Source organism: Sciurus vulgaris (genome assembly GCF_902686455.1).
Source record: "Sciurus vulgaris genome assembly, chromosome: 16".
NCBI lineage: Eukaryota > Metazoa > Chordata > Mammalia > Rodentia > Sciuridae > Sciurus > Sciurus vulgaris.
The window spans coordinates 50,035,908-50,048,846 of NC_136477.1; the positions used below are offsets into that span (position 1 = coordinate 50,035,908).

The 12,939-nt window shown below is 41.5% G+C and overlaps 1 protein-coding gene across 9 annotated transcripts in view; it reads left to right on the forward strand.

The window, feature by feature from the left end:
• ERC2 (ELKS/RAB6-interacting/CAST family member 2) overlaps nt 1-12,939 on the forward strand; it is a 1,069,021-nt gene that overhangs the window by 844,930 nt on the left and 211,152 nt on the right. For 4 of the 9 annotated variants that reach the window (XM_079116395.1, XM_079116396.1, XM_079116397.1 and 1 more), the window contains 2 exons: nt 2,083-2,230; nt 3,682-3,810. In XM_079116395.1, coding sequence (XP_078972521.1) covers nt 2,083-2,230; nt 3,682-3,810 — 277 coding nt within the window. Of the gene's footprint in view, nt 1-2,082; nt 2,252-3,681; nt 3,811-12,939 lie in introns of all 9 variants that reach the window. The other 5 variants (XM_079116399.1, XM_079116401.1, XM_079116402.1 and 2 more) reach the window with 2 other exon arrangements.

The following is a 12,939-nucleotide window of genomic DNA, read 5'->3' on the forward strand; positions in this document are numbered from 1 at the left end:
TTGTGTGTTGTAGCTAAGTGTAGAGCAGATAGCAAATGGGCTGCCCCTGATTTGAAGTCGGTACAGCCTCTTGAGCTTGGCCTTCTATCTAAATATGCACTGGCTATGAGCAGAAAGCATGTCTGTTGTCTCAAGATGTTATCCAGAAGGAAACAGGTCCTGTAAAGCTGGATATTAATGCTCCTGCTGGTAGTCCAGGCTGCCCTGGTTTTCTTCTAGAAAGTGGGGATATTTCCTGACATGTTCTGCTGCTCATGCATTTGCCTGAGCCTCAGACAGAAGCTCATACTGCTTGGCATTAGGGGGGCCCAGAAAAATCCATGTAAATCCTTTCACTGAAAAGGGAAAAATCTGAGATCCAATTAATGACCATCTTGTCCAAACATCTGGAGGGGGCCTGGTCTGGTGATGGAGATTAAAGAAAGGCAAAACAGGATAATGTCTAGGTTTCAGTAGTGGAACTTGTATGCATGGGAAGTACCCATTGTGGAGGCTTCCCTCGAGCTGTGGGGTCACCTACAGATTCTAGACTGCTTCATAAGAGAACAGTACTGAGACCAGAGGAGGATTCAGTGAAACACACCCAAGGAAGTCATTCCTAGTCAAAAATTATCCCTGACCATCAAGGTTAAAATTTGTGACAAATGTGAGCACAAAAATTAGGCTCTAAAGATGGAAGGAAGTGACTTTAGACTTCTGAGTAGGCAATGATCATAGATGAAGGAGGAGGCAAAGCATTCAAATTCTTTAAAAATAAAAGGTATGCCAGTGATGTGTTAAAAAGTTTGGGGAAAAAAATAGAAAGTGAACTTATCTATTCCTTAAAGCAACATTTTTAAGCACCCACTATATTCTCAGGGCATCTTCTAGAAGCTGGAAAATTGGTGGTACACAAGATAGATGAGCTCTCAATTTCACAGAACAAGTCTAGAAAGCAAATAAATAACACATATCTAAGACCCTGTTCAGTGGTAATGAGTTCTGTGGATAAAATAAGCCAATCCCCAAAAATCAAAGTCTGAATGTTTTCCCTGATCAGTGGATGATGATATAAAATGGGGATGGGGGGATGGGGAATGAGAAAAGAATGGAGGAACTTTAGATTATGTAGAAGGAAATGAGAGAGAGGGGCGAAAAATGGTGGAAAGGGACAGACATCATTACCCTATGCATGTGTTACACGAATGGTATAAATCTACATCATGTACAACCATAGAAAAGAAATGATGTACCCCATTTGTGTACAATGAATCAAAATGTAGTCTGTAAAAAATAAATAAATAAAACAAAAAAAAAATAAAATGGAGTTGGGGCTGTGGTTGTAGCTCAGTGATAGAGTGCTTGCCTAGCATGTGTAAGGCTCTGGGTAGGATCCTCAGCACCACATAAAAATAAATAAATAAAATAAAGATATACAAATAATAAATGGAGTCATGTGACAGACCCCTGACTTGGACACAAGTTGGAAGGTGGGGAGACACTGCTGGAATGAACAGCCAGAAAAAGAGAGAGCCTCTCTGGTGGCATAAGTCTGGGCCAAAACCTGGAAGATGAGGAGTTGGGTGACAAAGGGAAAATCCTATGAGATGAGAACAAGGATAACATTCATTAAGTAAATTGAAAACCAAAAGGGGACTGAAATAAAATCTCTGCCTGCCTTTAAAAGAAACGCTTGTTGAAAAGAGTAATAGTTGGTACTGAATTGCTGCAGTTTTGTTGTGTCATCTTGGAGATGTAGAGCTTTGGCAAATGGATGGATAGGTGGATGGATGCACTGAGGGAGGGAAATATCTTAGAAATGAATGCTCAGATTGATCCCCTCCTACTTCTAATTTGTAGCCATTCCTATGAAGCCATCAAAAGATGTCTCTGTCAGAAGACACAGTGCACAGGTTTCAGGGACTCTGACCCAAACTACTTTGTCCATTGTGAGAGTTAAAGAGATAGCTTGTTTTAAGCAGTGTTTGCAATTCCTTCCTGTAGTGGTCATAGTCTGTGACTCATTTCAACTAGGAATGCCAATTATTTGGGTAGTTTTTGTCCACTATATAAAAATGATCACAATAATCTTTATTTTACCAGACAGGAAGCACTACTTGCAGCGATCAGTGAAAAAGATGCAAATATTGCCTTGCTGGAATTGTCTGCCTCCAAAAAGAAAAAAACGCAGGAGGAAGTCATGGCTCTCAAGCGGGAGAAAGACCGACTAGTGCATCAGTTAAAGCAGCAGGTGGGGCATCCGGCACCAAAGGTGTGTTTTGCTGGGTTTGGGGCCTTGGGTGCTTCCTCTGGGTTTAGCCACTCTTCATTTCCCATGCCCATCCTGCAGGCTCAAGCAGCTAAATCCAGGTAGGAGCAAAATGGCCCAAATTGTTGCTAGAATATCATTTTACAGCTTTTCTGTATTTATGTGCATGTGGCTGGGCTTGTATGGTTTGCAACCAGTGCTGTTTTTCTTTCTTTTGTATTATCATCATCTCCTCAGAAATAGCTCTCTGCTCTCTTCCTTCCAGTGGACTTCAACTTGTAGTTAAATTCTAAAAACTCCTAATTAAATTCTGGGCACCTTTTTCCTAGTAGACCTATTACTTTCTGTCTTGCTCACTTCCTGGTCCCTATAAATAACTCCCCTCATCCAGTTCTTTAGGTTCTCTTCTCTATATGTTTACAACTTTTGTTCTTCAACTATTTATTTCCCCAGGACCTTTCAGCCAGGGAACATCTCCCAGCCCTTAGTACTGCTAGACTAGGCTTAGAGACCTCTGAGACATTATTTGGCCTACTTTTTAAAATTAGCTATTTTTTGCCCCATTATCCTGTTTCCTCATCTCTAGAGCATTGTATTTGTTTTGAGGGGTATGGAAAGAGAGATATAGTCCTAACTTGTACAGAAAGTTCTTTGCTTCTCAGAGGGTTTTTCTGGAAGTGGCATAAATGGAAACAGTTGTACCTGATGCAGATTGGCAAATCATCCCTAAAACAGTCTACAGATGTTATTCCTCCTCCATATTTGTAAAGCAATGCTTAAAGATATTCACTCAGATTACAACTTCATCATGAAATCTACTCAGCTGAATTGTCTGTGGCCTCATAATGTGGCTGCTGCATCTTAGCTAGGGCCACATGTGACTGGTGCTTTCTAAACGGCAAATGATTACCATGTAGTATGTCCACATCAATTTCAGCCCCTGGGACTGCTCCCTGCCTGCTAGGGTAATCTATGCTTAATATGCTAAGCATAGTTTATAGGGTAAGTGGAAGGGAAGCCTGAAGAAATAAGCCCCCTTCCCTTAAATGGGGTAAACCTTTCCCTCCTCAGGAAGGAAAAGGCATCCGTTGGCCCTGAACTGGAATCTATTCTCATGGGGCTGCCTTGTGGAAAGACAGAGAGAGACTGCCGCCATGCCTGAGTACCCTCTCCTTGCAGAGGGAGGTCTCAGTTGCTGCCAGAATTGGGGTCATTCCATAGAGTGGCATGCCTCGCTAGTGCTGTCCCCTGGATGGGGACCGCTTCCATCTGACCTCTTTGTTTTGGGGCTGTGCATCTTCTATACTGGGTTTTCCACCCACTTGGCCATAGAAAGTTAAGATGAGCCTCCTTCTTTGCTTTCCATTAAGTCCTTCCCTGTGCACCCTGTGTCCTCCCCTCCTGCACCTAACCATTGTAGCTTTCTCCCACAGGTTTATAGACCTAAGAAACATCCCCTGAGCTCGAATATACCATGCCCTTGTGATGCTGGCTACAGCCCAGATATTACGGCCAAGTACCACGGGTCCAGCTACGATGCATACGTGAGCCAGAGGTCTCAGGTCAGTCAGCTGCTTAGGAGATACTCGCCCCACATTGGGGGTTGGGGTGCATAAAAGCTACATTCTATCTGACCTTCACCTCTTGTTGATGATTTCTAGTTCTTGTGGCCATAAAGTCTGAGATATAGGTGATAGCATCAGATCATGATTTGCAATATAGTTATTTATTTCATTTATTTGTACTTAACCAATGGTTCCAAACTTGGTGACCACTCTACAGGTCAGTTCTTCTGAAATGACCTGGGGTGGTGCAAAGCCAAGGCAGCCAGAGGCATTGCTACCAGTCAAAGTGAATTATTTTTTTCCTTCTACCTTTTAATACTTTTCTATCCATACCTTTTAGATACTTTTCTCTCCATTGCCCCATCTACTTTTCCCAATAAGGATTTTTTTTTTTTTCCTAAAGCCACTTCTTTTTCTTTCTCTGCATCATGAAAATGCACTCCTAGATTCCAGTAAGGATCTAGTGTGTAGCCCTTCGGTTTGCTCCTGGGAAACTGCACAAAGCCTTCATTCTTAGCGTCAGACTGGGTTTTGGGTATCATGGGGCACATTTGGGAAATCCCAGCTGTGCGGAGTGAGGCTCCTGCCTGGGCAGAAGCAGGGTCTGAAAGGTGGTTGTGGAGAAAGAGCAGCAGAGGAAGAGGGCAGGTGCCTTGGTGTTGTGATTTAGGTTTAAAATCTCTCCCTATATCCTGTCCAGCAAAGTGTAAGACGAATCCTATGAATTTAAGTATCTTTGTTACAAATGATAATGATTCTAAGAATAATAGCAAATTATCTTATAAAAGCAGCTCCTTTGAGTGTTTACTGTGGGCTTGGGCCTGTGTCCAGGGCCCCTCAGGATTTTGTCCCCTAGTCATCCCTGCAGCCCTGCAAGTGGGAGCCAGGATTCTTTTTCCTTTTGAGGGGACATCGCTGAGGACTCAAGTGCGAAATTTACCAGCCCAAAGACACAATTTGTAGTAGGCCTTCAGCTTCCAATAGTCCAACTCCACATACACCCCACAGGCTTAGGAAAGAGTCAAAGTGACAAACCCAAAGGTATTCCCAGAAATTGTGAGGTTCCTTTATCCACATAAGCCTGACATAGATGCCCCAAATCCTAGTTAAAGTGTGAAAGACATCAAACATTCGCGAGTGAATTCTGCCTAGAGTCAAGCTCGGGCTATTTGACCATATCAAGAGTAATTACTCATACTTGTCAGCTCTCACCATATGCCATCCTGGGTCTAAGGACTTTGAATATATCAAATCATCATCTGCCAACAGAACTGAGGGGTTGGTGTTGTCACAGAGAAGGAGCCAGAGGTCTAAAGAGTTTGAACACCCTGTTCAGGCCTTATGGTTGGATATACCATGATGTTTAAAAGAACCCCTTGCCAAACAATCTTAAATGGGTTTCACAGATGACATCCAAAATCAAACTGCGTGGGTCAAATTTTGTTCCTAGCACTTGTTAGCTGAGTAGTCATGGACACCTCCCGGAACCTCAATTTCTTCATCTGTTCATGGGGCTAATTCAAAGTGTTGTTTTGAAATACAGTGCTGACAAAGTACTTTGCACGTTGATGGCACATAATAGGTGCTTTGTATGTGTGAACTGCTATTTCTATCTCTACTACTAATTAATATCACCACCAGTCTTCAGAGGTAGTTTAATTTTCATTTCATTATCACTCCTTTATACACAGCTGGGTGTTACAGCTCATTGAGAACATACTGTTGGATTATGTCAGAAAGAGCAGACAGATGTTGGCACCTAAGCCTTTCTAGTCCTCCTCCCCTAAAGCTTAAGCAGCTGGAAAATGGTGAGCAGATACATCAGGAGTTCTAGACCCCAGTTCCTAACTTGCACTGAGGAGGCGCATAGGGCTTAAACCTGCTTGTTTTGGATATGTAGCCTCAGGGCAACATCAGCTAGGAAGGAGACTCTGAGACATCAATCATCTTCACCTGCATAGCAACTTGCTTTTGCCCTACTGGGGCACCTAGCAGAGCCTTATTGGAGGCCAGGCCAATGGAAAGGGGAGATAGTGGGTCTGCCCTGCTCAGTTTCTGCACAAATGGTGAGGTTGACTGGTTCATGAGAGATATCCACATTCGTTGGGCTGCCTTTCAAGCTCAGCTTATCTTATGTAGAAAGTCTTATCACTACCCATACCATCCCTGGTGACTACATGTGAGTAGTTCATTCAACAACCACCAGTTATTGTACTTTTATAGGCACATAGTGGGTACTCAAAAAAACATTTATTATGTGACTGTATGATTCATGACAGGCACCAGGCCAAGTGTTCTATGTATATATAAGTTTATAAACATTATCTCACTTTTTCCTGATAATTCACCAACCTTCCTTGTACCAGGCTCTCTGCCAAGTGCTAGGGATTCATCCTTGACAGATGTTTTATCTGCCACAATGAGAAAAAGACATTATCCTCATTTTTTAATTGATAAAACCAAGGCTCTGAGAGACCATATGATTTAACCACCATCATCCCATTCATTCCTGAGTACAGAGTTGGGTCCCAGGGCTGTGGGAGTACTAAATTCTTTCCCTTGACTTGACTAAACACTGTATCCCTAATGCAGTACTGTGAGTCACGTTTTAGTCCCCATACCTCACAAACATTATCAGAGAAATCCAGTTCTGATGCTGCAGCCTGTTACTGCCCAGAAGTATGGGGAGAGAGGGATTGGTAGGTAGGTGAGACCAAATGCAGCATTTGAATTCAACTCTACAATTATTTATTGAGTGCCTACTCTGTGTCATAGTGCATTTTTAGAATATATCAGTGACCAAGAAAAGAAAAGAAGAAGAAGAAACAAAAGGAAAGACCCTTTCCATGAGCTTCCTTTTTAATGGGAGAAGAAAGACAATGAACAATGAATGTAATAAATAAATAAATAATGGGATAGAGAAAAAGAAAAATGTAGATCAATGTAAGAGAGAACAGGAATAACAGGGTACAATTGAGGGACTGGTACCCATTTAAAATATGGTGGACAGGAAGAGCTTCATGTGGAAGGAGACATTGGAACAAGGGCTTGAAGGAGGCAAGGGAGTGAGTCATGTAGACATCTAGGGGATGAATGTTCTAACAAAGTGAACAGGCTTTGTAAAAGCTGAAAGGCAGCAGCATGCTAATATATTTGTGGAACAGCATGAAGTCAATATGGCTGGGTTGGGTGAGCAAGAGAATGAGTTGTCAGAGCAGTGATGGGTGGCCTGGGCTGTGTGGGCCTCTCTCATTTTGGATCTGCCAAGAGTGGTATGTTTTGAGGCAGAAATTTTCTGCAGTTAGAAAGCAGAATACAGCTGGGAATATAGCTCAGTTGGTAGAGTGCTTGCCTCACAAGCACAAGGCCCTGGGTTCAATCCCCAGTACTGAAAAAAAAAAAAAAAAAAAAAAAGAAAGAAAAAGAAAAGAAAGCAGAATGAATACATTTGCTTCACAGCCTCAGTGCAGAAGGGACTCCCTCTGGACAGCTCTAGATTACCTGTGTAAGGCCACCCTGCTCAGCCCATTTCCTATATCCCCAAGCTCAATACTTGATTTACATTTTGAAGAAGCATTGCCACTTCTGTTGGTGCCACAGATTACTTCTGCCAGAATCCGGCTGTCATAACCGGTGAGTTTTTTAGGCAGTGTAGAAGCAGAGCTCTTTGACAAAACATTCTCCCTAACTTGCTGGCAGTCTCAACAACAGGTCACAGGAGGTATCACGCTGCACCCTCCTTGCTGTAAGACAGAGTGGAGGCAAGTGGTGGTGGCTGTTGCCATCGCATGGCCCATGCACCATGTTGGCTCTGCCTATGAGGAGAATAACTGGCCTCTAGGCCAGGCCAGGCCAGCTTTCCATACTTCAGTGAGCAGAAACATAATCTTCTCTAAAGATGAAGCTCATGTTAACACTCCTCACCCTCCAGCTCTCTCTCTGTTAAAGACTTCCTTGGCTCCTCTAGGTGTTAGGAGAAAGATAAACTCAAGCCAGTGCACTCTCCGCCTTGCACATGCCATTTCTCCTGCTTGGAACACTTTGCCCTCTTTTCTTCACCTAGTCAATGCTTACTCTTCAATGTAACCTCAGTTCAACATCACTTCTTTAGGGAGGCCTTCTGGGAGTAGAAAGAGTCCCAGAAAAATTGGATCAAATCCTCCAATTTGGCCCTTTATAACATATGCATATCTATTTCACAGCACTTGTAATCGATGAAATTTTGCTTTTGGGGCTGGGGAGATAGCTCAGTTGGTAGAAATGCTGCTTTTGTTTTTGTGATAACTTGAATAATAATTATCTGCCCTGCTCGTTTATGAGCTCTGTGAGGACTGAGAACATGGCTTCTTTTTGTTGACCTCATTTTCAGGCCTAGCACTTAGCAAATATTTTTTGAATGTGTGAATGAGAGGAAACCACCAGGGCATCTTTGGAAGAGAGGTATCAGTTCAATCATGACCCTGTTCCCTTTAGACAAGGCTGAGCCTCATAATTCTCACCCCAATATTCTAGGCACCCAACCCCAATCCACAGGAGCTGGTAGAAGAGTGAGGTCTATTTGCCAGTTAACAACCATACAGTGATACCCTGTCTTTACTTGTCACATTGCAAGTCACTTGACCGGGGTGCTTTTTCCCAGTCTAGACTTCTTAAGGTGGTAGTTAATGTGAACGTTTTCCACAAATCTCTTTATCTTATTCTACGTCAAATCACCTCCAATTTCTAGATTCTTCTTGAATAAAATGTCACTCGATTTCCAGGTGTGGCAGAGAATTCTTATTATGAAGGGAGCCCCTCCCATCCATCCCTGGAAACTTCTGAGTATCTCATAAATCAATTTGCCTGGAAATACCTTAACTCCTGTTAAACATCTGTTGGGAAACCAGAGGTGATATGAGATGAGTTCAGAAATTCCAACTATGCCTAACAATGAAAAAATCTTTATGACACTCTTCAGGTGTTGACATTTGGGTGGTTTCTAGGCATGGTACAAAGGTAAGAGAGTAATACAGATTAACTTTCCATTTCTTATTTCACTAAGAAAGATAAAAGATTGAACATAGTTTGGTATAGTAGTCATCTAAGTCAGTCTAACTTTTGTTTTCTTCCCATTTCCATTTCTTTACAAGCACACACCTTAGACATTTTACTTCACCTCTTTAAAAAAAAAAATCTAGCTTCCAGATTTGTGCAGTTTTGGGAGAGTGTCTCAATTATAAATGAGTTCAGTTTGATTTTGTTTTTTTTTTTTTCTCTAGGGGGATTAGTTCTAGAAATTATTATTAAAAATTATTTTCCTTCATTCTTCAGTGTTTTGGATACCACCCCCCAACTGTCCCTCAATGCTTGAAGAAAGAACTGACATCAAAATAATTAATTCTGAAATCATTGGATTTGCCTGCTCCTAAAGGGTGTTTGAAGAACACTTAAAACTAAATCTTACCCCCTAAGCCTTATTCCCAAATGCTTCCCTATTGCTGAAGTAGTGATATACACACCTTTGATAAAAATCCTTTTTAAAATGAGGACCAGGCACTATTGTTTAGTTAAAATTAGAACCAGCTTATTTCTCAGAACCAGTTAGAATACTTCTGAGATCAGAGATAAATGGTATTTGATTTTCTTTCCTTTTTCCTACCAGTTCTGGACATTGCTTTGGGCCACCAGGAAACATGCAAGTTGGTTGGGAGCAGGAAGACTTTAAGACCAAGAGATAAGTCCACTGGTTCTCTGTGTTTTCACCCAGAGTTTGCAGGGGGTGTGGTGGGAGTCCTACGCCTAGGTAAACATTGTGATGGCCATGCCAGGTTATCACAGTGTAATCTGTTTAGGTAGAGCCTCCCTGACCTGTGTCGTTGAAGTCATAACTGTCTTCAAGGGCTAGCCAAACAGATGTGGCCAAGAATAGGAGAAGGCAGTGGCTGCCCTGGAATGTGTTCAGAAGAGACACTTGTAAGGATGGTATCCTAGTCAAAATTGGATGTCCCATCCTTTTGGGAACACAAGAAGTGTTTAAACGGGATAGTTAGCCAGGAAGTTCTTGTCCCTTTATGTGAGTCCAGATAGCTGTACTTCCCACTTACACTTTCCTTGCATTATATGCAGATAACTCTTAATTACCCTTTTATGGTTCAGGAGGTGAGCACAATTAAACAGCAGTGGAGGAGCTCCACGCAGTAGTGTTCCCATAGCCCTGTGTTGTGTTTGGACAAGCTCCAGAAAAGCTTGATTTGATCCCAGCATTGTAATGCATCGCAGACTTGCTTCAGATCAAATTGCTGAGATGCAAATGCATTGGTCTTTACAGCAGACTCACTATGGGTGAAGCTGTTCCTGTCCCCATGATAGAATCTAGCCACAGCTCTATTTATCTTTGACTTTATTGCCAAGTGTCTTTGGAGTGCGCTCTGGAGAACACCCTTATTAAAAAGAAATACTCAGATCTTTTCTCAGCAGGCTGAGGGCAGGTTGTTTTGGTGGAGGTAAAATCTGAGCTCTGTGATGTTACTGGAAACAGTTTCCTTTTTATATCCAAGTAATTGGGCAAGATGCTAACCTATTCTCTTAACCTGGGAACATTCCTGCCCCAGGTCCCCTGTTGCCTCAACCCCAATACTCAGGGAATCTATTTGTTTGCCAGTTGCAACACAAAAGTATGCTTAAAGATCATGAAGGCAAAGTATTTTCTCTGTGATTCCATGTGTTTCTCAAATTCTTCTCTTCTCAGCGCATCAAGCTGACTCTGATGGACCACTTTCTGAGTTTCATTTAAAGGTCTTGCTTTGTTGGAAGCCATGTTCTAAACACTACTTTAGTTCCTTTCCCTCAATATGCATGGAACACCTGGTATGTTGGATACTCTTCAGCTGTAGGAAATGTTGACTTTGTCCTCAAGCCTCAGGGTCTTACGGTCTCTACCAACAGTGGGACAGATATTAACTCATGACAAAGACAACAGGATAAATTGCTGTTTTGTTTTGTTTTTTTTTTTTTTTTGATGTAGTATTACCAAAGTTCAGAAATTCTTTTCTTGACCCAAGGAGTCAAAGAATATGTCTTATAGAAGTAGAAATCCCTGTGAATTTATGATTGGCAAATTGATAGCTTGTCTTTTTATGACAAATGCCTATCCAACCATGGTGCTTCCTCATAAGTTTTCAAGGATCTTATAACAAGCATTTCTAGTTACAGAAAGAATAAAAAACAAAACCTCACTTTTTGATTTTTAAGTATAGCTTTTTAAAGTATAATCTTTTAAGTAGAAAACTTAAAAAGACCAACTTTGCCATTGTGTTTCCCTGCTTTTATAAATAAATAATGGGGGAGAGTGGGTCTGACTTTTAAGTTTCAAAGCCAATTGCCAACTTTGCTTCAGCAATTTGAAGCACCCCCACAGCATCTAGCAGTTGGCAGAGCACATCAGAATAACAGGCTTAGCCCAAGGTGACCAAAACAGAGAATAACACGCAAATGCCAAGAAGATCTCTCATGTGCTGACTGTTTTTTTTTTTTATTCAAATTTCACATCTGTGCTCTATTTTTAAACATTTATTCTTTAAGTGATAACGCATGTTTTACCAAACCTCTTATTGGATTAGACATGTTTGAAATCCCCTTGACTTTAACCTGTTCCTTACCACAGCCAAGAACACTCACATCCACCACCAAAGAAGAGTGTATATATTTATACAGTGGGGAAAGTTCCTGAGATTCTGGCCACCAGGAAGCCCCTGAGCTTTGGGAAGGAAAAAATCACACATGGTGTGGACTTGGGGGAATCTTGGAGTGTCATTACATGGAGAAGGCTTACGTGTGGTTGCAATGTGTATAGAGCTCTTGCTTTCCTGAACAGTTTTTCTACTTGCATTTTAAAGGGAGGAACTACCAATTCTTGAGCTCTTATTGTATACCTGGTACTGGGCAAGGGCTTTAAAATACATTATCTCATTTAACCCTGACAACAACCCTCAAAACCAGGTGTTAATAATCCTATTTCAGAGATGAGGAAACTGAGTCCAGGAATCTTGCCAAGGCTATAGCTGATGAGGTGTGGAACCAGAACCCACAGGTCTCACATCAAAGTTCTTTGGAGCTGTCCCCAACACACTGACAAAAAAGAAGGCTTTATTCTTGAGCCTGAGCATCCACCCTGCCATTCCCAGTCCCTCTGTATAGGCCCCAGTGGACTCCTGCCCTGCTCTGAGGCCACAGTGCCAGACTGGGGAGGCCCCTTATCACCTGGTGCATCATCTGGTGTCACCTACTGCTACTGGAGAGAGGGGACTGGGACTCCATCAAGTGTTCTACCTTTTCTATAATGTGACCATTTTGCTGTCTGTGGCTTTAGAGTTTGATTCTCAAGGTATTTGCTTGAAAGTGTTTTTATCCTCTCATTTTCCATTTTCTTTTCCATCATCTAATGTATAAAGAACGGGTTTCTCCTGGTCCCTTTCTCTCTCTCTCTCTCTCTCTCTCTCTCTCTCGCTCTCCTGCCCTTCCTTCCTCTCATCATATAATTAAAAGTCCTTTCAGGCTGTCTTCACCTTATCATTTCAAATGAATTGAAAAAAGACCCGACTTCCTGCCCTGTGTCCTCCTGATGCTGAATTTCAGAATGAAAGAAAAGCCCCTTTTCACTCTTTCTACTTGGTGCACCCCTTGAATTCAAGTTGAGCATATTTGTCATTGATTAGCACTATTGTGCAAACCAAGTTTTCCTTTCCTGACTTTTGCAAATAATGTCAGAGGGAAAGGATTTTACACTTCTCTCCTGATCATAGTCAGTCAGAAACAGGAAGTGAAACTGTCCAGCAGTCTGTCTTTAGTCTTATTGGACTCAGCATTCTTTTTGAGTACATGCCATTCTCTTTTTATACATTCTTTGCAAGACACTGAAGTCAGTATTAAAATTTCCAGAATTTCCCTTGTTTATTGCTTTTTTAAAAATTTACTGCATCATAATGTACTATACTAAAAAGAAATAGTATTCAATTTTGTAACCGTTCTTGTTATGCAAATGGACTTTTCTATAGTAGAAAGCATATTAATAAATCTCTTATCATAAAAGAAATACATGCTCATTATAGAAACTTAGAAAAATGCCAATAAAAAACTAAAATCACACAT